The sequence below is a fragment of the Elgaria multicarinata genome, chromosome 5 (genome assembly GCF_023053635.1).
Source record: "Elgaria multicarinata webbii isolate HBS135686 ecotype San Diego chromosome 5, rElgMul1.1.pri, whole genome shotgun sequence".
Classification (NCBI taxonomy): domain Eukaryota; kingdom Metazoa; phylum Chordata; class Lepidosauria; order Squamata; family Anguidae; genus Elgaria; species Elgaria multicarinata.
The window spans coordinates 19,545,873-19,573,406 of record NC_086175.1 but is presented as its reverse complement, the minus strand read 5'-3'; the positions used below and the strand labels follow the sequence as shown (position 1 = coordinate 19,573,406).

General features: G+C 39.4%; 1 protein-coding gene across 2 annotated transcripts in view; it reads left to right on the top strand.

The window, feature by feature from the left end:
- DACH1 (dachshund family transcription factor 1) overlaps positions 1-27,534 on the top strand; it is a 408,166-nt gene that overhangs the window by 145,581 nt on the left and 235,051 nt on the right. For both annotated transcript variants that reach the window (XM_063125997.1, XM_063125996.1), the window contains exon 2: positions 16,192-16,307. In XM_063125997.1, coding sequence (XP_062982067.1) covers positions 16,192-16,307 — 116 coding nt within the window. The remainder of the gene's footprint in view (positions 1-16,191; positions 16,308-27,534) is intronic.

Genomic DNA, 27,534 nt, shown 5'->3' with positions numbered 1-27,534 from the left:
CCTTGCTGTCTTTAGAAAAAAAAGTTGCCATGCATGGGTGTTGGAGTTAGTTATAGTATAGACATATTCCTGTACTCTGTGTTTAGCATTCAACCAAATTAGATTGTTAATCTAGAGAGATCAACTTGTGCTTCATATATAAGTGGAAGTTCTCCATGGGTCAAACAGAGTACAATAGAGGGCTTTTTCCTCTGTCTACCTTAATAGATTTCCCATCCCCCTGGCCTGTGCCAAAGGCTAAAAGGATTACAATATGCAAAATTCACTGCCCTTCTTTCTTTTTTAAAATACTCAACTATGAACCGTTTCAACTAGTCCACCGTCCCTTCATTGATACGCCCACACTACAAAACTAAGATATGGAAAGCTAAGTTTGTTGTGGTTTTGTGTCATAAAGCCATATGTAGTGCAGATAAATCCAAAGTCTGTTTTACATATGTTGGCAGTTTTCCTCTTTAACAACAAAGTCACATATTACTTTTAATATGTAGCATGCAGATATATCTGATCCTTTTTTTTTTTTTTTTACTCAAAGTGAGCAAGAGGAACCTGATCTGGATCAGGACTCTAGTATGGTGGGGTAGGGAGGATTTAATCCTTAGCCCTCTGCTGTGGTTCCTGGGCCTGCAATTAGCATAGGAAAAAGCCTCAATTTGCTACAATACAGGCTTTCTTTCCCTTTTTTAAAATTGCAGGCACAAGACCCTGATCACGGTTGGGATCACAGCAGGAGGCAAAGAGTTAAAGTCCCCCATCCCCCTATTCTAGGGTACCAAACCGGTTCATTTTGATTAAAAGAAAAGAAGAGCTGTAACTGGATGCTTTGATGCTAAGAAAATTCTTATGAAACGGATCAAATAATGTATGATTTGGAATAGGCCATGGGATCTGCATCCTGGCACAGTCTAAACAAATAAATATTGTTCTCAAAGGCAGTGAAGAAAAGCATCAAATAAATAAATTTTTCACTATTGTTTATCTTAAACAATTAACTTTGAAAAGCATAGCATATATTAGCTTTGGTGCTTTTTTTAAAATAGATATTTTCAGGCCCTGGCAATATCTCAGAGACCTTGTTTTCATTTCTGGTCACCACCTCAGCAAACTAATCAATGAGGCATGAACTGCTATCTGCAGTGAAAGAAATGAAAAATAAACCAGAGATAATCCTTCAGTTAAAAGGTTATTCTGTGCGATAAAAGCTATTTTGTTAATTTATTTACTTACTGGTACAGTGAGATAAAGTGAGGGAACAATTAGGGAATTCGAGTTGAAAGGATTTAAAAGGGCAATGACAACTTAATATTTTAGGTTGTTTTACATCATCCAGAAATATCTGCACAAAACTAAAAATATCTACAATGGGGTTGGCATTGGGTTTTAGTTAATTTTTCTCTTTCCCCAAGTATAAATCTTTGTCCTTTCATCTTAGCAAACACATTTCTTCTGAATAACTGTGGATCAAATTTGCCTTTGGTTTTGTAGTATGTTTTTGCTCTTTCAATTAAGGTATCAAAACCCGTTCTGCTATGAAGACCTGCTACATACTGCAGTTTTTACTATTAAAGATATAAATACCCTTCATGAGGTTCAATTTTAGAACTTCTAATGGTTTGGAAGCAAAGAGATGTCCTGGAAGAGTATTGGTAATATGTATTGGTAAATCCTTATTTGGATTTCTGCATTTTTGTTTTTTAAAAAAGTAAAGTTGGATAAATTTTCAAATCACATGCCAAGTTTAATCCAGATATACAATGACCCTGTTCTGACAACACCCTAAACCATGGTGGTTAAGCATTTTGAGCTAAACATGATAGCTTAGCATGTCGTGTGAACCATTCCTAACCATTGTGGCTACATAACTACGGTTTTCACATATTCACTCACCATTTGCTGCAAAAGGGTTAGTGGCCTAACCATGGCTTAGCATGCTGTCTGAACAGGCCCAGTGCTTGTTTCATATTTTGTTAGAAATATAGTAAGTTGAAGCAAGCATATTATATCTTCCTTTCTTTTGTAAAGAATGAGAAGTATGTGAAGTATTATGCCCCTCTGCCCATCACTGATTAGAAAGATATTATTTCCCCTTTGATAGTGCTTTCTTTATCCAGATTAACTATTCTCTTACATCTTCATATATTGTGAAGAGACACGTCTCTTCTGTGTTTTGTGCTTCTGGGTAACATTCAAAGCAATAACTTTTGCATCTACCTTGTAGTGAGATGCCTGAGGCATACCCACATCTGGAGTGCGTACATCTCAGTGTGGAGTGATGAACAAGTTCCCCCTTTGGACATGAAGCTGTGTTTCTCCTCCTCCTGCTTCTGTCTCAAACCACTCTAGTGCTTAGTTTCCACATGCTTCCGCGTAATGTCTGAAATTTTCTCCAATATTCGTTAAGGCTATTATTCCTGAAAGAAAGAACATAATCAAAAGCTAGTCAGATTGTGTTGTTTTAAAATGGAAGAATACGTTTTTGTGTGTGGTGCTGAGGAATTGGTGGTTACCCAGAAACATCATCCGTTTCATAGTGTGGTTCATTTAAGTGCCGTTGAGAAGAACAGCAATTTCCGCTTTAACTGCAAAGTAAGATAAATCTCCGAGCTCACAAATAAAAGGAGCTTAGTGACACAGAAAAATCTCTTAATTGGTTAATCTTCCACTCCAAACAAGAGGCAACAATGGTGAAATTGTTCAGAATCTGCTTACTCTTTCTGTAACTGTTTCTTTACTTTCTGTCTATTTTTATAGCACTCGGGCTCTTTCAATATTTGCTTTTCATGCTTTCCCTCCTCTTTTCTTCAGCTACTGCCACCTACAGCTGGGCTGACTGTCAGAGGTGTCCTATAGGCCTTAAAACAGAGTTTATTATTGTTTCATGGCTTTCATTCATGATTGGCACCAGTACTTATCTGCATTGGGTGTGGGGAGGGCTCATTCTCCAAAAACCAGGATTCTAACTGGTTTGCAAAGAACGCTGAGGTACAGCTCACAAGAACACGCCACGGTCTCCATACTTGTAGAGCTCCGCTTAAAGCAAGCATGCCCAGTGTCAGCACATGGCATGGTCAGGCAAATGCCAAGGCCTGCAGGGTCCACCATGGTTGATACCAGCATTCTTTAAATTTTTTAAAATTAATTTTTTTAAGGCCCAGTCCTGAGAAAACATGTGTCTGATGAAGTGGCTGCAGATACTAGCTACCCACAGGTCTCTGGGCCCCTCCCCCAACAGACAGTCTATTGGGGTTCATAGGTATTCTGGGGAAATGGTGGAGATGGTGGTGGCTGCTGAAGCTGCCTCATCTGCTGGTTCTTTTCTCAGCACTGGACTGATGGAAGACTGGGTGGCTGGAGCTGGCCATGTCTGCTGCTCATTCCTCTTCTGCCTGATAGGCTTACTTTTAGGAGGTCCATGGGGGTGTTGCTGGCTTGAGGATGCTGCAGACACCTTGCCCAGGGTTTCTTCAAACTTGGTGCCCATTCTGTAAGAATGTGCTTATTGACAACATAGCTGATGGAATTCACTACCACAGGATGTAGTGATGGCCACCAATTTGGAAGGCTTCAAAAGGGTGTTGGATAAATTCCTGGAGGCGAAGGCTATCAATGGCTACAGGTCCTGATGGTTGTGTGCTATCTCCAGTATTCGAGGCAGTAAGCCTGTGTGCTGGGGAACATGGGTGGGAGGGTGCTGTTACACCATGTCCTGGTTTGTTGGACCCTGGTCAACAGCTGGTTGGCCACTGTGTGAACAGAGTGCTGGACTAGATGGACCCTTGGTCTGATCCAGCATCAGGGCACTTCTTATGTTCTTATGATTCTTGGACATTCCCTGCTCTGAACAGTTATGGAACCAAGTTATCCACTAGTCCCTTAAAAACTATAGCTGATCCTCCTTGCATTGTGTGGCCATGCAGTAACTTCCTCACTATACTTTTTTGAATGTCTCCATTAATGTAGCTTTGCATTAATATGGCAACGTATTTAATATAGGATGCATGTTTTCATGAGATGATGAAGCATAGGCAACAAATAGTAAAGTTTTAGGAAGCTAGCTCCATGCTATGTTGTACACATATTTGAACCCCATGCATGAAAGCAGTTGGGGTTGGGAAGTTAAGCACCCTCTTCCCCACTCCTTCCCTGCCACTTTTTTTGCTCTGGATAATCTCCTCCCCACAAAGTTATTCTATTTTTAATAAAATGCTGTCGTTTTGTGGTTTTTAAACAGGTATTTGCTTTCCTTTTATAAAAGATAATGGGGATTGCTCAACTGTAGAGCATATCTTTGGCCTATCTTGTTGAATGGATCTCTGATCACAGAACTGAGATGGCTCTCAGACTTTAGAGGGCTGCTACCTGTTGGAGTTAGATGACTTTAGTCAATTTAAGGCAGCTTTATATGTTGAAGTTTAACAAGTAATTAAGCCCTTTGGCAAGAAGTAGCAACCATCAGTTCCTCATTATTGTTTTCCTTCACGCTGAGGTGGTCGTGAGAGGCATCCGTAGAAAGGTTTACTCCATGACCCTCCCTGCACTTCACCCAATGCACTACTGGCAAAATGGTAGCTGGATTCAACCACACACTTCTGTCGGTATTTTATCTTTCACTAGGATAAGAAGGGCAGCAATGAATAAAGGCAGAGGCCGCTCTCAACAAGAGACCCTCTTTTGAAACATGCTTGTAGACTTCCCTTTCTCTGCCCTGGTATTATGCAAATACAATTGGCAACAAGAAAGAGAAAACAGAATAATCAAGCATATAGGAAACCAAGCTTTGCCGAGAATCAGCATGGCTCCTCTGCAGTCATACCTCACCTGCAGTCTTGCCTCACCTGCATTTCAAATTGTCAACAAACATATCTTCTGCGTGTCAACAAACATGTTGACATATGATGGGCACTTAGATACTTAGCTTTAAGGCTTGCAAAAAGCTTTTGACAGTGTCTCTCAGCAAAGTTACTTAAAAGGATGATTCCTGTTATTGAATCAGTGAGTGGGAATATATTGGATAGTTTTCACAATGAAAGAAAGTATCAGTTTTGAGGAAAGTGCTATTTAATATGTTTAAAAATGATAGGAGTCAGGGATTAGCAGAGTGATGGCCAAGTTTGTAATAGACACACCAGATTTTTCACAGTTGAAGATCCGTCCAGTCTGAGAAGAGCCCCAAAAGGATATTTCCACTGGGTAAATGGACAACAAAACGCCAAATGAGAATCAACACAATTCAGTGTAAATTGATGCAGGTTGGGGCAAAAAACAAAATCCTACAGGGGTGGTTCACAAGATCGAACAGCCCCCTGTGGCTTATTTAAGCATTTTTTGATATTCCAGCTGCTGCTTGTTGTGTCATTCAAACTCAGGGACTACAGATTATGTGTGGGTTAAACAACCCAACAACAGACCATGGGTTATGCGAGTGTTGTTTAACCATTACATAACCCACAGTCCCTGGCTTTGGATAACACAACAAACCGAGGCTGGACTTGGATATTCAAAAGCCACCTGGCATGTCCTGCAGTTCACTGTGGCTCAAACAAGTGATCATGCAAAAGGAGTCATGCCCTGCGAAGATCTTAGCTGTGACTAATCAGGAAAGAGTTCTTGCCGTTATAAGCTCAATGAAAACATCAACTAAGGGCACAGTCCTATACATGTATAGCCAGAAAAAGCTCCTACAACTCCCAGCATTCTACAACCAACCATGCTGGGAAAAAGTATGGTCCAGCAGTATGGTCCAGCAGTCTTCTTCTTACATAAATGATATTGATGTACATCTGGATTTGCATCTGCATTACTATTGCAGTGTTAATCTACACCTATTGAATGGTTGCAGTCATCATTTCATATATACTCCCTCCTGAGGCCACCAATTGCTTTCCTTGACTGTGTGCGTGCATGCAACTAGAGTTAGATAGGGGCTGTAGTGTTTTGTAATGAAAAGAAATATCATGCATGTTTGTTTGTTTTTAATTAGGGGACTCTAGCAATTATGTTTAGTTTTGCCCATAAGAGAACAGTCTTATGAAAATACATAATTTGGCCATTCTTTAACATCTTGCGGAACTATATTTTGCAGGGTAGCAATTTTTCTTTGGGGTATTCAAAAATCATCCAGTTAACATGTTTAGGTTATTGTTGTTGCGTTACTGTAGACACAGAACACAGCTATTAAATTTCTGTAGTGGCCTTGAAATTGTCCACTAACAGCACCTGCAGAGTAGACTGAGCAGGCATAAGGGTTATGTAGTCAGTCTTCTCCATTATGGTGAGGGGTCTTGTATTTTTATTTAAATCATAAATTTCCACCTATGCACATATATTTGCATATGAAAATGTTACGCAAATTGCTGTCCTTTTTTGTCCTGTTTTTTCAACAATGAATTCCTTCTTGGTTCCATTAATCAAAAGCTTTTCCTACCTGATACTTCCATATACGCACCTATCAGCCATGATCCATGTTCAGGGTCCTCAGAATACTGGATGCTTGAGATTCATGAGAGATGAATAATGTTGTACTCATGCCCTGTTTCTTTCTGCTTCTCATTTTTCCCATGTAGCAACCCATCCCTGTCTCCCCTCTAGTCTCTTACACAGCCCTATCCTCCAGTAATTTTGCAGTTGTCCTTGTGGCTCACTGCCTCCAGATTAAAGAGGTAGGAAAACAAAAGTACTGTGCTTAGCGAGACCAAAGGGCATTTGGCCAATCAGCAGCCGGTCACTCACTCACGCCACTGATGAGTCAGCCTCTTCCACTCACCACTGCTCTACAGGCCTATGAAGCCCAGGCATCCATGTGGTGCATCTTCAACAGTAGGCAGAACATAATTCCTGTTTGCGCACTTACATTGGTTGGTGGTACATTAATGTCAGAGCCTCGAAAATGAACAGAGCCCAAAGAGCACCCAACTACATACACTGAGTATAGTTAAACACTTAACAAAAGACCATGAGATTAGAGGCCTTCAAGAGGCAGCTGGACAAGCATCTGTCAGGGATGCTTTAGGGTGGATTCCTGCATTGAGCAGGGGGTTGGACTCGATGGCCTTGTAGGCCCCTTCCAACTCTGCTATTCTATGATTCTATGATTCTATGAGATGTTTGTATACACTCCTACACATATAAATTATTACACCCAATACGAATTCTTAAAGACAAGTTGCAAAAGTGTTTAAAGCAGAACGTGTTTAAAGCAGAATAGCCAGTTATCTTAACACTCAGGTCTTCACCACCATCTTAAGGAGGGAATCTAGAAAAAAATAATGGCTGTTATGTTTTATTTGCCCTTAAGATGGCCATTCAGAACACTAAATGCACTGTGAACAGAGTGACCACTGCTGTATAGGTAGATTAATTTGGGGCTAACATTAACTTTTTTTTTTTTTAACATGGCTACTATAACCTGCCTTTTTCAAATGTTCAGAGGAAAGGCTTGATAATTTAATTACATGCCCCATTCACATGCAAGTTTATGTGATCCTAGACTAGCTGGAGCCATCTGGTTACTAATGATTCATCCAATAGCCTTTTGGATTTAGGGGTGGGGCGGAAACCTTACTTGCAACTATATGTTGTTACAGTTTTATAATTACTAAAACACATCAGCATAGCCATATATTTTCCTTAGTGATTTGACTACATTTGTGCCCCCTTTTAACAATAGAAGGTAAATGGCTATAATAGTTTCCCTTTGGACAGGTTTTATGAGATCCTGAAATTAGTGTTACAATGGGGTGTGTATAATTTGTATTGAATCTGATTGCTTTAGCAGCAGTAACTTTGATAATATCAGGTTCCAGCTTGCACTAGAGGGTCAACATGGACCGAGGCTATTAAAGGAGAAAAGTTCAGGGAAAGTTCATTTCTATTGTTTAACCATGGTTACAAAACAGAAAAAAAGCCTATATTTGTAACATATTGCTTTTTTGGACCCTAGAGGTAATCTGGTTCCCCCCCTTCTCCCACTCTTAAATTGAATACAGAAATATAAACCTTGTGATTATCTTTAGTGTAAACAAAAGAATATTCTCTGATCACTGTTAAAGTAAAACACAGATGTTCTGTGTTGACTGCTGATGTCATTAAGCAAAATGTTTATATTCGTTTAATTTGATCTCCTAAACTGTTAATATTTAAACTATTACTAGGTCAATAGAAAAGAATTAAACTTTCATAGGAACTACAATAACGGAGACTTTATGTTTACAATGTATTATGTTTACTGAAGGCATAGAAATCTGTTAAAATAAATACAACTCATTTTTTTCAGTGTAACCTCTTCATTAGGGGATACAAATTCATGGTAGTTTTACTTATAGCAGAATTTTGATAAAACTATATATCTTAAATGTAGGGCTGAAAGTTTTAATCAGTTAATTGGTGTGATTAGTCAATGAATTCATTAAAGAAAAAACACCTTATGGTTAATTGGAGAGCATTGTACACTTATAGCACCCTATGTGATACCAAGAGCCATTGCCATAGGAAATCTATGCTGACTTAGCCTCTAAGAAGGACAGAAACAATTATCTCCTTTTCAGAGTGATCAGAAGTTCTGGCCCTTTCAAACTAGCCATCATTGGCTGCTTGGCCTACCCAATTAGGTCTGGACTTTGCTTGTCTCCTTTGTTAAGCTCATCTTGAGATCATTTAGGTCAAGAGCAGTGGTCAAGGATAAGATGTACAAAGATAAGATTTGAGAGATCAAGCACAAAATTAAATACAAGTTCATCATATGTTTGGGCTTGGTCAGTGAAAAATAAAACACTTCAGCAATTTCCCCCTCCTTAGATTATAAGAGGGAAATGTTCATGATTAAGAGCTTGTGTTGAAGAAGTGCTTAAAACCTGCTTTTAAGATTAGTACCCAAACTATTTGCGTTTTTATATGAATAGAATGACGGGATAGAAGGCAGTTGTTTATGTTTAAATGGCAATATCAGGTCATTCTGATGTCCATTCACTTGTGCTCTTCAGTTACAATTTATTTTACAACAGGTGTGACCTACTGACACATACTTCCATTTTGGCAAGGGACATAAAGACAGTATTGCAATGTTAACGTTTTGCCATTTCAATATATAGCACCAACAATGTACTTGGTGCTGTACAGAATATACAAATAAAACAGCAATACCCTTCCTAGAGGCTTACGGTCTAAAATCACATTAAAACATATGAAGGGGGGAAGGGGTTACACAAAACAGAAATAAGGGAATAATCATAGCAAGTGGTGTCATCAGCGCTTAGGTTTTAAAGGGGAAACTTGGGTTGTTAAAAGTCTTAAATTTTGAAGATGTGATTGAGAATCAAATGACCACAGTAATAATTGAATTTAAGGGGGGAAACCTACCAATTAGTATGAAATGCTTTCAAATGTGACTATGATCAAAGCAAATGTTAAAACAGTTGTATTGTTTAATAAATAAGAGAATTTCTGCTTCACATGCATTACTTCTGAATATTAACTGTTAAAACTTTGATGCCCCCAAGGCTGGATAGAGAGCCTGAGTAACCACTCTGAAGACTTGGAGGGGCTGAAGGTGGGGTAGAAGTAAACTAACGAATATGTTCCACAACAGCATAATCACAATATGAAATAGTTTATTGTGTATACAATTATTGTGTTTTATTCATGTAAATTCGAAATATTTCTGGATCACATTTGCATTGCAGTCAAAGTGGATTGCTTAAAACACACACCCAAATATACAACAATAGAGTTTTCTATACTTAAATTAATAAGATTTAAGTTATAACTTTGGTACACTTCTGGGGTTATACTATTAATTGATAAAAATCTGAATTAATGCCTATAGGTAGTATCAGGTTACCCAAAGTAATTACTAATTGGCAATTTCAGTGGTGTCCAGATGTGATAAAGTATCTTGGTATATTGGTGCCCAGAGATACTTCACAAATGGTTAAACTGAATATAAATGCATTAATGGTGGAAACATCCATTGACTTGAAAGATAGGAATCACTTAATTTACTTGGGGTAAGGCTTACTTAAGATTAATATCTTGCCATTGGTACTTTATGTATTATTTAGTATTTACTTTATGTATTATTATATATTCCCCAAACATATTTTCAAAAACTTTATGCAGCATTATGGAAGTTTATTTGTTGATTATTACTTGACATTTTTCATTGAAGAAGAAGTTGTCAATTAAAGAAGGCAGATTTAATTTTCCAGATCTTAGTTTATATCATAAAGTTTATTTGTTAGCCAGCACTAACAATTGGAAAAAACTTTTTCTTTTACTACATGGTTTGATTTGGAGTCAAACTATGTGGTACCCCTTTCTGGTTGGATGGCCTTAAAATATAGGTATATTAAAAATAAATGAATGGCTTCTAGCAGGGAGAGAGATTTGGAATTCATATTGATCCATATTTAATGCTAAATTAGCTTTATGGGATAATCCAGTTTTGAAAGTAGGCAACCTTTTATGTGGAACAATTGGAGTGATAATAGAATTTATACTTTAGATCAGTTAATAGGTTTAGATGAAGATTTGTTTATGTTTTACCATTTCCAGTATTGCAGATTATATATAATTTACAGTCTAGTGCTAGTTGGCAGTACATTCAGCTTCAGTATTTGTTCGAATTTATATACAGACCATCAGCGATGAGTGGTTCAGCACTTCCTGCACTGTTGTGGAGGAATTAATTGGTTCCTTACAGAAAGCTAAGCCTACAATAACTAGTTACAAAAGTCTTTTGAAATGTAGTAAATGTTCAGAAGATTAGAGATGAATGGAATGAGTAATTGGAATTCTCTATACAGTCTAATCAATGGAAAGTTGCCTTAGCATCCATATGTACTCTTTCTGTAGATTTAAAACTAAGACTGATTCAACAAAAAATGACGTTTCAAGTATTTTGGACACCATAGAGACTTGTTAAGAAGAAGCTGGCTAAATCAGCTAGATACTGTCAATATAAAAAGTACAATGCCTCACTGAGATATCTAATGTGGGCATATCCTGTAGTGGCTTCTTTTTGGCTGGAAGTAACTGCTGATATAGATTTTGTTCTAGAAAAATAAGTGATAATAGTGATGTATTTATACTTTTAAATTACAGCCCTGTGATATAGGCATTAACACATTAACAGCAGAAGTGGATACTGAGAGCCCTTACAGTTGCAAAGAGTCTTATACTTCAAGCTTGGAAGGAAAAGCACCCACCATGTCTTACTCAACAAACTGAAGATCTAACTGATCTTGCTACATTTGGGTGTATCTCTTACAAGCATCAAACTCATAGAGGTGCTTATGAACTGCAAATATTAATGCATATATTTGAAATGAAAGTGTTAAATCTCCCCCCCCCCTTTTCTTATATCAGGAGAGATGTTAATGATGACCGTGAATTGTAGTGGCTAGAGAGTCAGAGTCGGGGGATCTGGGTTCTAGTCCCCAATTGCCCATGGAAGTTCACTGGGTGACTTTGGGCCAGTCACAGACTCTCAGTCCAGCCTACCTCATAGGTTTGTTGTTGTGAGGATAAAACAAAGAGGAGGAGGATTATGTATGCCACCTTGGATTCCTTGGAGGAAAAAAGACGGGATATAAATGTAAAAAATAAGTAAATATAAAAAGATTAAAAATGCAAAACAAAACCAAGCAATAAACAATCAATAAATCTGCCAATGAGGTAAAAACACATTGAAATAAAAAACATTTGGGCCATGGCTAGACCTAAGGTTTATCCCTGGATCATCCAGGGGTCAAACCTGTTCATCTAGGTGACACACAGGGGATCCAGTGCTCAGGCAGGGGCGAACCCTGGATGAGCCCAGGATAAACCTTAGGTCTAGCTGTGGCCATAGTCATCATGAAAGTGGTTTAAAAAGAAGAAGAAAACGTGTTTCCCAACTCTGGTTTGTGGGGGAGAGACAATCCAGAGTTGGAACCCACCTTGGAAAGGAAGAATTGGCAAAAATTGCTACCCTGCCCCTTTCCTACAACAGGGAGCCTCTGCTGAATCCTGGTTCATCATTGGAAGGAGCCCTTCCATTTGAGGAGGGGCCCCACTGGATTCAACCTGGTATATGTAGCGGGAAAGCGTAGGAGTATTAATGTGATTCTACAGTGAAATCCTTTGATATAAGAAACTGAATGGAAGAATCATTGTTCTTTCTGGAAGAATGTGTGAAGTTTGTATGTATATGCATGCACCTGTATTTTTTGTGTAAGAAAGCAAAATAGTGTGCAAACAGACAAGAGACATGTCTCTACCTTTAAACAAGGGAGTAGCTAACTTGGGATAATCAGAATCACCCTGTAGACCAGATATACAGAACACCTCACGTAACAAAAGTGAATGTAGCACAACAGTGATAGGATATGATTACATCTAACTGCAAAAAACTATTTTTGAAATAAGTTAATTTACAATCATGTTTTGCTGCATGTTTAGGTCTGTGAAAAGAAGAGAGAGTGGACTGTGTTCTGTCTGGTGATTCACAAACTCTGCATGCCTAACTGGGATGCCTAACTTTGCACTATGTAAAGTATAAAGATATAGGCTATGATGTTGATTATGCGAACAGTCAATCCATTGGACTTTTGTGGTGTGATTGCCTAAGCTCATCCACTGTCACACTGCTTTTTACTTGGTAAAATATTATGGACCACAAGCAGTCAATATTGGGGTGGCCCTTGTATTGGCTTAGATTGAATCTAATTTTACAATGTGATTGTATATTGGCTTAAATCCAACATTGCGCAAACTGACTTACCTTTGCTCTCCTTCCACTTGCAACCTCCCACACAACTCCCAAATCTTCCCTGGAGGGTCCTCCAACCCACTTTTAAAAATCTATCTAAGCATAGGTATTTAAATTAAAATTATTTTTCTCTATAGTTTTTGAGGCTATGAAAAATAGCCGGTTTAGATTAGTTGTGCTGTGTGATTGGTTTTTATCAGCCATCTTTGTATTTAGTTTCACTTTTCTCATGCACTAGCACAAGGTGTGTAACAACCCTTCTGGAAGAGGAGAGCACATTCTCTATGCGGATCTAACCCAGTATGTTTATTTACATTGTGAGTGATGCAGGACACTTCCAAGAACCATGTTGTATTTACTACAAAGTTAAAAGTATAGGAAACCAAATTCATTCTGATGTGCTATCTCCACAAACGTTTAGAAGATAAGGTTTCTTTGTGAGAAGAAGAAAAAAATCTACATCCAACTAAACAAAAATCTTCTGGCTTTATATTAATAATGACCTCAATTCAGGTCATTAACTTGGGAATTAATGACCAGTTAAGGTTAATGGCCCAAGGTCTTGAGTCATTAAACTCCAAGGAAATGCCCTGTACTTTGATCGTTATTCGTTTATTAGGGATGGATTGTAGTTTAAAAAAATGTGGGTGTCTCAAAACACAAAGATGATCTAATGCCCACAGTGAAAGCAAGCATTGTGCTACATATGTCTTGCATCTAGGAATGAATTGCTAAGTAAAATAACGAAGGGTGCAATTCTATGCATGTTTAGACAGAAAAAGGTCCTATAACTCCCAGCATTCCCCAGACAGCGTGACCGGCTGGGACATGCTGGGAGTTGTAGGCCTTTTCCATTTGTTTGTTTGTTTGTTTAAACATGCATAGGATGCACCGTAAGATATTCAAAATATTATCATCTTCTGGCATTCACTTCTAGGCTTTTTGAAATTCTCCCTTAAAAGTCGGAACAGAAGGTTGGGATAACATTTCACCCCAAAGCAGCAAATGATATATTTATGTGTGCCAGTATTTTCTCTCATTCATTCAAGAAGCATAAGATGGAGGAAAGTAGATTATTTCTGTTTTACTTGTGAGATAGATTACATTAAGACTAGTGACTAGTGCAAGGCCACTCAGACAGCTGAGTGGGGTTTTAAGACTGGGATCCCCCCCCCCATCCCAGCTTCTTTGCAACTGTTTGCTTCTTTGCTATTATTTGCTATCTATGTATTACAAGACTAAGGGCTCATCTACACCAAGCAGGATATTCCACTATGAAAGCAGCATGAAAGCGGTATATAAAAGGCAGGAGCCACACTACTGCTTTATAGCAGTATTGAAATGCACTGCAGGGTCTACACTACTGCTTTATAGTGGTAATGAAGTGCACTGACAACTGTTGGGGCCCAGGACACATCTACAACAAGCAGGATATTGCACTATGAAAGCAGTATGAAAGTAGTATATGGTATGTGTTATTGGGCCCCAACAGTTGTCAGTGCGCTTCAATACCACTATAAAGCAGTAATGTGGCTCCTGCTTTTTATATACCGCTTTCATAGTGGAATATCTGTTTGATGTAGATGAGCCCTAAGGAAGTGAAGTCGAATGGCCACTATGTATACGTCATTGGCTTTTGGAGCAGCTTCAACAAGCCAGCATATATAAGGGATAGAAACTTAAGGAATAGGTCGTATTGAAATAAATAGTAGAGCTTTGATTTCAGTGGGGTTAGACTGTACCTTGATTTTTAAAAAAGTTTCTCTGACTTCTCAGAGTTTGCAGGCAGCAAGAAAACATCTTAAACTGTTTTGGGAATTGTTTCAAATGAGTGTATAAGTATTGTTAATAAATAAATAATCTTGCTGTCCATCTGGCCCTGCTTAAACCTACAGGGGCTTTAAGAACTCCCATTGAAGTGCATATAAGTGCAACTACATCAGACCGTTTTGCTCACTTCCCCAAACAGCTTTCTGTGCTGTCCCAAGATTGTTCCAAAAGAGTTGTTTTGAACATGCTTGGGCTTTTGCTCAGGAAATGCAGTTTAGAAACCCTCTTAACATGCGGATCCAGCCCTATTATTATTTACTTATTTATTTATTTATTATCCTGCCCTTTAGCCAAAAAGGCTCTCAAGGTGGCTTACAGAAATATTTCTTAAGACAGTTTCTGCCCACAGGCTTACAATCTAAAAAAATGACACCAAAGGAAAGGGGATTAGGAGGTAGGAGGGGAAAAAAGAAGCAAATTCATGCACTTGATTCTTAGTTGCAAATATCCATATCAGCCCCATTAAACTTGAACTCTAAGGTGTGATTCTCACTTTCATTTTTGATGTTGGAGCTCTTCACATGTTAACTGCATGAAGGGGGTTCCAAATGATGAGCAGGGCCTCAGTCACTGGTGGCCCCATCTCCAGCATCGGGCAGACTACTGCCCCATGTGTTTGTGTGGCTGTCTGCCCCGGAGGCCTCTTGCGCAACTGCTTTCATGTAGGCTTCCATGCAATCAGGGCATCCTTCTTGCAGTTAACATACGAAGGGAGCTGTAGTAGAATTATGAACTCACTTATTTTTTCTCTCTGATTTTTGTGTGATAAACACTTCTAAATGAGCTCCACAATGTGTGCAAGCCCTTTTACATATACATATAGAACAGGAGCTAGGACCACAGTTTTTCAAGGATGCCTTACAAACAATTCAACGGTTTTTCTGACTAATGTACCATATTTAAAGCAAGATTTTTCGTTTTAAATAGAATAAGGGTTAAATGATAGCTTGACTTATCTTTTGCATGACAAAAAATAAAGAAATTGCAAGACCTTTTCACATATTAGATATGTATTGTCATTTATCATCTAGATATCAGGGTAGTAGTGCGAAGTAATAAAACATATCATCGAAAAATGTGCTATAGGTCTGAATCACTCTTTCATTCCACCTCCCAGCTAACTGTAGTATTAAATCAAACAAGCAGAACATTTCCTTAGGCAGCCATTGCCTTTTAATTTCCTGAAGAACCTTAAAATATCATTCATTACAAGTACTACACATATTTGGTTTTTAAAAGTCTCATAAATCAATAGCAGGCTGACTGTAATAATTATTACAAGTTAGTGCATAATTTTCGTGCTGAAGGCTGCATGCAGAACTTTAGCATATGCAAACGAGGCAATTCAAACTGTGTATAGATATTAATATGAAGAAGCAGGTAACGAGGTGCAGGCTATGAATTATGCATCAAGCGCGGCTGATCTTCAATGAGGAAAATGAATTCAGCATGTAATCTAATTAGTGATGGAAGTCTATTACATCTAACTGCAAAAGCAACCGTCCTTGAAACAAATTTATTTACAGTCCATGTTACCAATTGAAACAACTTTGAAATGATGTGTAAGACAACAGCTTAATTGTAAAGTTGTTTTCTTTTCTTTTTTTTCCTTTTAGTTCCAGACCTGGACGGCCTCCTAAGCGGACTCAAAGTGTCACCTCTCCAGAGAATTCTCACATCATGCCGCATTCTGTCCCTGGTCTCATGTCTCCTGGAATCATCCCACCAACAGGTAGGAATTCACAGACAAGATAGCTGTATCTCTTCATTCTGTAGGATTTCTATTACATTAATATGTTGTCTACTGAAAATGACAGGCATCCATTTTTAAAATGTATACGCACCTATAATTTTATATCCTTCTGCAGTAGTTTATTCAGTCGTCTCAAAATGAAAACATTGCTTAACTCATTTGTATTGTAATCACATTGCATCCTCGTTGGCTGAAGATACGAGCAGGAAGTCTAGTTTTGTTGCTTTCCAGAACGCTGGAGAGGCCTCCTTCTTCAATTCAGCCACAAGTGATCTTGTGATCTTGTTGCATGCACCTTATGTAATTCATACATAAAATGCACACTAAAGCGTTAGGTGCTACTCATATTTTATATTACAAAATTCTGGAAATAAAGCCCATTTTCAGTACATTCATTTATATATTGCTTTCCTAATCTGTCTTTAAAATAAACATTCTACTTTGGACACAACTGGTACATCCTTTAACTAGCTATTTCTTATAGATGGCATCTTACTTTGCTTCCAGAATGCCAATGTCAGCCATGCAGCAATTACCATTTTAAGCAATATTGCATGTCAATTAAAAAGCAAAACAAGACACCTTAGTTTGAATCCTCCGAATTGCAGCCCCTGTGCTGCTCTAAAAGCCCCTCCTGGACATTGGGGGACCTTCTTGGATGAAATGGGATCGGGTACATAGGACTGCTGAGGGAGGGGGAATTTGATCAAAATCGGGCAGAGGAACTATGTGTGAGTGGATCCTTGAAACAATGGACTAATAAAGGATAAAAATGAGCAAATCAAGTTATGTATACTTCGGCTCCATTTCAGTAGTGGGATAAGGACTATGGCAGCTAAAGTTTTCATAAAATTTAAGGGTGCAATTATAGTCTTGAAGAATGTGATAGAGGGGATGCCACATAGATTTCCGTGGTACAATTCCAGGCATAAAGGACATCAAGATTCTGGCAGTATTAGAAGGGGTAATTTCCCCACTTCTCTTCTTTCTTCCTATTCTCTCACTTTATACTAGGGTGACCACATGAAAAGGAGGACAGGGCTCCTGTATCTTTAACAGTTGTGTAGAAAAGGGAATTTCAGCAGGTGTCATTTGAATGCGTACAGCACCTGGTGAAATTCCTTCTTCATCACAACAGTAAAAGCTGCAGGAGCCCTGCCTTCTTTTGTATCTCGTTACTCTAGTATAGCTCTAGTATAGCTCCTGCTCACCTGCCACTTCCACTTTTACTCAATAACCTATGCTCATTGGTTGTTGAGCATCATGTGTGAACCCGGACTGAAGGGTTGTTTAGGGGCTAAATAATTCAGCAGTGGATCCATGGTTTGTTGTTGAGTTAACTGCTGGTTTGCTTTTGCCCCTAAACAACCTATCGGTACAGGTTCACACATCATGCTAAACAAACCAAGAACAGGCTGATCAAAGTGGATGGAGCTAGCACACGCCTGCTCTCTCCAACCCATCCCTAACAACCCTTTAACCCATGGGCTGTCATTCATGTGAACTGCTCCATTCTCTATTTTGTTAAAAGTCTGATTAGCTATCAGCATAATCCTATGCAAGTTTACTCAGAAGTAAGTCCCATTTGTTCAATGGATTTTTCATTAGCCTTGGCTATTAAATGCTTTTTTTAACATCTATCTAGGAGGACCAGTACATCAAATACATTTGTCAGATTTTTTTTACAAAGGATTCGACTGCAGCTGAGGGCAGGGGAGTGCATTCCTCTTGGATCTCATAATTATTTTGCCTTTCATTAAAGCATCAAAAATCATCAGGAAATTGTACTGTTGAACGGGGCCAAATTAAACCATCGTAAGAAGTTTCAGGCCAGTGGACATACTGTTCCCTTGCTGTAGGAAATGAATGGAAAGATATTTCTTTGTATTAGAGAGCATGAAGGTTTAGGACAAGGATGGGAAACCTCCAACCTAATCCAGCCTGTGGAGATTCCTTATCTGGTTTGTGAAGCTTTCTTGGATTCCTCTAGAGCTTGGGCTCCAAGCCCTATCTCCTGGAGGAATCCCCACTGGAAGAATCCCCCTGGTGAAATCCCCACTGTTATCTCTGATAAGAGAAAATGTTGGGTAATACTCTGCGTGCTGTTCACATTCCCACTTGGCAGGGTGAGCAGGGCTCAGGGCAATCTCTGCTGTTATCTGTAATCACAGACTGGAGATAACAGGGGGTCTGTGGCCTGCAGGGGATTCAGCTGATGCTGGCAGAGCACCCAGTACCAGCAGAGTCCATTTTATGGGCTCCATGCCACCCAGAAAAAGGCAAAATTGGTGCCGCCAGGGCAATGACAGCAGCAGCCATGGCTATACTCATTAAAGTCATACTAAAATAGGTTCCCCAGTGTTAACTTAGGGTGCTAGCTTAGGGTGCTAGCTTAGGGTGGTATTATTATTATTTTATTTACATTTCTATACAGCCCAAAAGCTCTTTGGGCGGTTCATACAACTTATAGACTTGATGGCCTTATAGGCCCCTTCCAACTCTACTATTCTATGATTCTAAAATGATAAAATACAACAATATAATAAGACATGACATAAAAACCTTTAAAAGTTTAAAACAAAGTAAAAACAGGATAACAGACTTGGAAAAAGAAAATACATGCTCGAAGCTCTCTTTCGCATCGAAGTTCACTGGATGGCTTTGGGCAATTCACTATAAACCTCACCTACGTAATAAAGTTGTTTTGAGGATAAAGTAAAGTGATCATCCAATGCATACTGCCCTGAGCTCCTGAAGAGAAGTATGGGCAACAAATGTGGCCAGTAGATATTTAGATAGATTGTGCACTATTAATATTTTCATTATATAACTATGGACTTCCATACATCTTAATGCTTAACCAGAAAGTTCTACTATCTGTCACGTATCACTTTTGAAACTTGGATCTCTAATCCTTCCGCCTTCAGATTATGTATTTTTCTTGCAGCAGAGTGGAGCAGAAGTAGACAATTCACTTACTATGGATGCAACAAACAACAGCATCCCCTTGGTGAATTCTCACTCATTTTCCAGACAGCTCCTGCTATAATGTTTAGCCGCTCTTACTTGATAGAATACAATAATCATATTCCCCACTTCACATATTCACTGATTTAATGAGGTTTTAATGGTTTTTATTCTATTGTTACACATTCCTCAACTTCCCTGAGTGGTGAGAAGTTCCAGCGTTCCACTTTCCAGGGTTTGCTTTCCTTTGGAAGGAGAGATCTGGAGGCTTAAAGCATTTTGAAATATTTGAGTTTATTTACAAATATACAAAATGAGCATAGCTGGAGGCAGCTATGATATGGGAGTGCCTTCTCCCAGATCAACGTACCCTTCATTGTGATCTATAAGAACACAAGAAGAGCCATGCTGGACCAAACCAAGGCTCCATCTAGTCCAGCATTCTGTACACAGAGTGGTCAACCAGCTATCGATGGGAAGCCCACAAACAGCACCCTCTCACTCATGTTCCTCAGCAACTGGTGTACATAGGCTTCCTGCCTCTGATACTGGAACTATCATAGAGGTATCCAGAGGTACCCATCGATAGCCTTCTTCTCTAGGAGTCAGGACCTTGTACTTGTTCATTGCCTGCACATGCACATCTGATAGTAACCAGGGGGCGGACCTTTTTTGTTGCAACGATCACTTTGCAATCTCTCCCCACTGCATCAGTCAGCCTGATGGTGTTGTGGTGCCGGTAAAAAATTGCTGGTTTTAATATTTAGCTTAGTTAGACGTTCCGTATTACTGTGGATTTTTATTTCAGTTTTTATTTGTTGTTCCAATTAATTTTATATATCACCCTTGAATGTGTTAATGACGTGTGGGTGGTATATAAATATTTTAAATAAATAAATAAATAAATAAATAATAACACTATCACAAGCAGGAACCTTCCCAGTGCCCCTAAAATGCTTCCAGGCTTCCACCTAGACCTTTCAGCTCTGATTTCTTTGTCTCTCTCTCTCTCCCAATAACTTTTCTAATGTTTGCAGACACACAATGTTTCTAATGTTCTAATTTCTAATGTTTGCTGCCGAAGGGAAGGAAACGAAGACTGAGTCACCTTCTCCAAAATAACCTAAAGGAAGCCATGATGGTTTATAGGAAAAAACGACAACCAAAATTCAGAGTCGGGCAATACCGTTTTTTATGACCAACCCAAACAGTCTTCTCAAAAAATGGCTTTCCTGTTCCAGGAGTGTCTGCAAAATTTCCTTAGGTATTCTGAGTCAATTACCTTTCATTTCCCTAACAAAAGATGTGCGCCTAGCACATTATTTAAGGGTATTCTGACCCCCATACTCCTGTCTTGTCCAAACACTAGCCTCTTTCTTAGCAGTGGTCCTCTAAGAGGATTTTGACGTTTTTGTTTTTTGTTTTTGTTTTGTAGATTGCAACCCGCTTTGGGAGCCTAGTATTAGGTTAAGCAACCAGGATTTAATTAATTATAATCACAAAAAAATAATACAGTGCCCATCCCATTTCCATGTCTCTATCAGTAGCCCAAAAGGGTACTTACAGATGTGCTTAGGGCTACCAACCAAAAGTCTTTGTGTAGCTATTCCAACTTTCCCCCTTTAATGAAAATACTGTGGAAAGAAACAGATGGAAGAAGCGGTGGGGAAATAAGAGTTACGACTGGAGCACATTGTCTGGGCCCCCACAAAAGTCTGTTAATGATGGTGATTGCGCAGTAAAAGCCTCGTGTGGAAGCACCAACATTTTAGCAGCCGTCCCTACCTCAGAGGTCACATCTTATTTTCCCAAAGAATTCAGAAATTTCCCTGTTTCACAGAGAGTGGGGGCTGAGTAGGAAGGGGCTATCGGTGAAAATCAGTTGTTTTAATTTAAGTGAGTAGAAATGCTTTCCACTAAGGGCCTTGCTAGACGAGGCCTTAGCGCGCCTTCAGACCCGGTTTCCCAGATGACGCACAGGGGAATCCGGCGGCAGGCCGCAGTGAGGCCTCCTCCAACGCGCCATAAGCGAATTCGCTTATGGCGCGCCTGAGGCCGGAGCTGGGGAACGTTTAGCGACTTCTGCGGCTTTTCGCAGCTACTCGCTTACTCGCGAGTAGCCGGGAAAAGCTGCGGACCTGCCTGGCACAGCGCTCATACGAGCGCTGTGCCCATCAGCCCGGGGGGGGGGGAGAGAGGGGAGGGGGAAGGATGGCAGGGTGGGTGGCAAGGGGGCAGGGCGGGTGTGATCGCGCCGCGCACCACCCGAGCAAGCAGGCGAGCGGCGCTTGCCCGGGCAATGCCGCCCCATGCCAGGCATTGCCTGGACAAGTGCCGCTCGCCTGCTTGCTCGGGTGGTGCGCGGCACGATCACACCCGCCCTGCCCCCTTGCCACCCACCCTGCCATCCTTCCCCCCCTTTAAAAAAAACTCCTACCGTCTCCGGAGTCTTCGGGCCGCACCTGGCCCCTTTAAACAACAACAACAACAAAAAATGGCAGACGCCGCAGGGACCCGACGTCCCTGCGTGTCCGGCGTGTGGAAGCCTGGGGGAGGCGCGCTAACGTTAGCGCGCCTTGGCCCTGCCTCCCTGCTGGCGTAAGCCAGCAGGTCTAGCAAGGCCCTAAGACAAAACCACCACTGAATATAACCCAATTATTGCATCTGTTTTTTAGAATAGTGAGTATGTTGCAGGCTAGTCACATTTTCCAAGCATCCAGTGTGTGTTTTTCTCCCACCCTGCAAGCGCTTTGTTTGCCACAGTGAGTGCTGGGTGGAAAGTGGTTGTCTCAGGCCGTAGCTAGACCTAAGGTTTATCCCAGGATCATCCCGGGTTCATCCCTGCCTGAGCGCTGGATGCCCTGTGTGGCAGTTAGATGAACAGGTTTGACCCCAGGACAATACTGGGATAAACCTTAGGTCTAGCTATGGCCTCAGTGTCTTTCTGGGTAGTGCAACAGAAATTGCATGGATCAGCACCATTTTGTGAATCTTTGGAAGTTGAATGCTTTTGCTACTGTGTTACTTATGTGTGACAGCACTTTACATAACCCTTAAAAAAAGACGGGTTTCATGTTGTTGTAAAATAAGTATGTGCTTTTTAATTGTTCTGAAAGTTTCGAAAACAAAGGATTAAACAGTAGTTGTGATGCCAAAGATGTGAAAATATATAGCGCACATCTACACCAAGCAGGATATTCCACTATGAAAGTGGTATGAAAGTGGTATATTAAAGGCAGGAACCACAGTACTTCTTTATAGCAGTATTGACGTGTACTGACAACTGTTGGGGCCTACCGGCACATACCATATACTGCTTTCATACCACTTTCATAACGTTATATCCTGCTTGGTGTAGATGTGTCGTGGGCCCCAACAGTTGTCAATGCACTTCAGTACCACTATAAAGCAGTAGTGTAGATCCTGCAGTGCACTTCAATGCTGCTATAAAGCAGTAGTGTGGTTCCTGCCTTTATATACTGCTTTCATAGTGGTATATCCTGCTTGGTGTAGTTGAGCCCATAGACTACAAAAGTCTTTCAGAGTGGCACAACACCCTTTCCGTTGATTAAAATTGGAACCACACTGCATTGAAGCATTTATAGATACTTTCTCAGTCTGTTCATACTTCCTGATAATCAGATACTTTGGGGATTCCCTGCACTTGTCAGCTGTACTATGCAAAGTGTCAGGGATTTAGGGTGCTTACTCATTCCCTCCAGATGATGTCACTGCTTTTATTATGAGGGTGGTGGTTGAGTCACTGCTGCATGAGATCTTCCAACTCAGGGATAAAGTGCTAGATGCACCAAACATAGTAGTTTACTTTTTCAAAGCAGTATTTGGTTGCTATCGTTGTTAGGAGTAATAATACACATTATTATCCCTCAATGCGATAACTTGATTACATAATTGGTTACATTTATTTTCTTATGATATGGGTCAGTATTGTAAATGAATCATCATGTTGTGCTGAATAAGATCAGAAAAGCATGAAGCTTTTCTGACCACAAATATTTCATCGAATGCTTCATTGTAAAAGGAAATTTCATGTGCACCCAATTTGTGTGTGTAGAGAGGTGCCATTTCCACTATGAAATGAATGGAGAGAGACACTGTTATGTGCTGTAGCCTTGTATATGCATGAAAGTTCTGGATCAATGCTAATGTTATAGATTCTGCCATTTGTAACATGACAATAGGACAGTAAATTCTCAAACGCTGCTGTGCTGCAAGAAATCAATTAACTGACTAATTAAAGGCGGCTGTGATCCCAACATTACCCATCCACATAGGAGTCTTCCTGCTATTTGGAATCAGTTCCTAGAATATGTATTATCTAAGGGGAGTGGAAAACCACCTCCAGAAGAAACAATGAGATTTTGGAAACAGGAATAGATCCCGGGGTGGAGGGGGGATGCACTTTATGTTATGTGATGACGTCAAAATATTAAATTAGAAATGTTATAAGGTTATTCAATTCTATGTATTATGATTTTAATTTGTTACTGTATTGATGTATGTTTAAGTTTAATAAAAATATTATTTAAAAAAAAAAAGGAGTCTTCCTGCTGTTTCTAGGAATGATTCCCTGATCTGGCCTGATCTGTTCTGAGGAGCTGTACCAACAGAAGCGTGGGAGATGAACTCTTCTGAGTTCAGCCATTTCTTACTCTTACACACTCTGAAAGTAAACTTCTTTTGGATATAAGAGTGGCACTACCTCAAGTATTCTTACCAAAAAGAGTGTGCTTCAGCTATCAGAAGTATGAGAAACACTACAGTGGGGTTATCTCATGGTTCGTATCCCATGGTTTTAACAGGCTATATATCCAACACTGCTTATCTGCTTTTTGAAGAGTTTACTGTATCTTTAAATGAACTATGGTATCAAATTTGTAGTTAGCTCTGTAGGATATGTAGATTCTACTTGGTTTACTTGGTTTTGTGAACTTAATTTATATGGCTAATATTAAGGGATAGGGACTCATGATGTTTTAAAATTTCTAGAGTTCAGTAGATATACACTCCCCTTCCACATGAATAAACCTGTTCCTAGAACTTGCCCTGGGCAATCTGGTATTTCATCTTTGTCTGTGAATCACAGCTATTCTCCTCATCCCTTCAAATGGGCACATTAACTCTCATGTGTAATTCATCCTTTTTTTGACATCCATATCCCTGACATTTTCATTAATAATCATTACAAATTTCATTGGACCCAGATTTACACACATTTAATCCTAGCATAAGTTCCAAACACAGGTTTTGCTATGTAAAAGTCATAAATTTGGGAAGGGGTATGCATATGAACTCACTTCTTTGTATTGCCCTTCTAACCTTGGGAATTTGTTAACAAACTTGAACATAAATCCAAACCACTGGAGACATAAAGGAAAATTAATTGGGTGCTTTTGTATTTCCATTTGGAGATATTTCCCATAACTACCCCTTATATTCTTGTCCTTATTCTTGCTGTTTAGTACCTTATGTTCCTTCTCATCTTTACCAATTCCTAATGTATCCTAAGGTAGCTCATATGCTAGGATAAGAATGCATTTTGAAATATGACAATTTTCGCTAATTGTTCTTTTCTTGTTTTATTTTCCTTCTCCTTTCTTTGTTCAGCTATATGTAATTCTAAGCATCTCTCTCTTCTCTCTCTCTCTCTGATATATTTAAGAATTGCAATTTCTGTAGCTTTTAGTAATTTCAGAAAGGAAGATTTGGTGTTATATAGAACAAGGTGGAGATAAATGTGACATTAAAATAATTCCACTACATAGTTATTTAAGCAACTTGATAGTATGTACTTACAATCAGCTTTTGCAAATAAATTGATGTTCTTCATAAAAATCCTAGCAAATAAGTTACGTCTATCTAATGTCAGTTTAGTAAGAAGGCCCAGTTAGATAAACCAAATTCCCCCCCTTTGTGTGGAAACTTTACTGTTCCCCTCCCTCCCCCTTTATGGCTTGCATGGCCTCTTGGTTAACTGCTCCCTATTTGATTCTGCTCCACTACCTCTTTTGAAGTTATTTATGATTTAATTGTATTTATTCACTTAACACAGATCCATCTGTGTCCCATACCCAGTAGAAGGCTTCCCGTTTCATCTCTGTCACTAAATTCTAACATCTCATGCATTTCTTAGTTCTACATGCCTTTTGCAGTGTCGTTCCTATGGTAACTTAATGCAATTCCTTTTAACAGAGCCTACAGTATAATCAGAGTTTTTATTTGTAATGCTGCTTTTTTATTTGTGTGTTTTGCTGCTTTGTATTGGTAAATTGCTTTATAATTTTATTCTAATGTACACCATGCACTTGGTACCTGTTTCTCTTTCAGGCATGGCTTGGAAATGTTTCATCTGCTTTATGTTTGTTTATGTTGACAACATAGTATTGAAAAGGGGTATTTCGTCAGATCTGCAACAAACCTCTTGATCTAAATCTTTGATTTCTCCATTTCTCCATCTTGAAATATAAATGGCGCTTAATCCAGTTTTCCTCAAACTGTGCCCTCCAGGTATGTTGGACTACAACTCCAATCATCCTGAGAAAGCATAGCCATGGAAGCTGTAATCCAACCCATCTGGAAGGTACTAGGTTAAGCAAACCTGGATTAGACTATGTAATTTCTAAAATCTGGAGATGGATTGCTCAATCTCTTCTCCCTTCCCCTCTCACTTACTGAATCCATCTTCTTTATCATGGTTTGTAAACAATTGAAATCATAGATCCAAATCATGGTTTGAGGAAATTCTTAGAGGTAACCATAGTTTGCCTAATTTGGAAGATATAGAAAATTACTGTTACAGCCAAGACAGGGAAGAGCTGTTTAATTGCTGTGATTTCAAAATTGAGAAAGTGATGAATTTAAAGTTCATCTTCATCATATGACGTCCATAACTGAAGATCCTATTTTAAGCTAAAGTACTTACTGCATTCTTGCTGGAATTCCTGCATAACTGGGCAAGATCCAGTCATCTGAATGATCCTACTTGATTCCTCAGTTACCAGCTCCAAATGAAGGAAGAGAGGGAGGGGGTGGGGTGGGAATTTGACTCACCCTGTCACTTGTCAGAGCAAACCTCCAACAAAACTAGTTGCTGGCAAGGTCTTCAGAGTAATTCCATAGATCAGACTAACACCAAGTTGAAAAAAGCTATTAAATGAAAGCATTGTTGGGGTGCTATCACGCAGAAGTCTTGTGTATACTTTTAATAAAACTATGTACAACACGAAGTTAGTCCAGCCATCTCCATGACACAATCATTTTTTAAATTTACAATGAGTGTTATCTATCAAGGAGCATTCAGACATATGATTCTACCGCTTCTGTTGTGATGTGATAATGTGTAGTTCAGCATTGAAAAAATGGACTGATCCATTTGGACTGCCTCACTGAGGTGAATAGGGTATTTCACATGTTTGGAAGTTATTATTTCATACTCAATAAATAATTTAGTTTAAAATTCTTGCTTTCAAATTATTATTATTATTATTATTATTATTATTAATTATTATTATTATCCCGCCTTTTGCCCAATACTGGGCCTCAAGGCGGTCTTACAAAGTTTAAAACATACATTGTAAAACCTAGGAAAAGAAATGTAAAAAAGAAAAGAAAAGTTTAAAATACACAACAAAATTACAAGTCATTAACATAGATGGAGGACCAAATTACTCTCCAAAGGCCTGCTGGAACAAACAAGTTTTAGCCTGCTTCTGAAAGCCCATCAAGGAGGGAACCAGTCTAGCTTCCCCAGAAGAGAGTTCCAAAGCACTGGAGCAGCCATTGAGAAGGCCCTCTCCCATGTTCCCACCAAGCGTGCCTGTGAAGATGGTGGGACTGAAAGGAGGGCTTCTCCAGAAGATCTTAAAGCACGGGCGGGTTCATAAGGGAGAATATGGTCTTTCAAAGTTTATCACTACTTTTCCTTCTTATATGCATTCCTTACCCTTTCCTTATAGTAAATGCCTTACTTCTATACCCGGTGCAGCCTGGGCATGGAGAGATTATTGCAAGTGGTGTAGGAGATGAGACAGGGAGGCATGCCATAGGTAGCCTCCCTGTGGCACCACTGGAGAGGGGAGGGGGCATCCAAGTCCATATATTGGTTCTCACCCCTCTCCTCCTCCTCTAAGTGTGGCTCCCTCCCTCTCTCCCTGTAGGCAATGTGGGCTCACTAGCTGTCCTTTGGGGGCCAAGTAGGATTTTTTTGTCTCTTAATCTT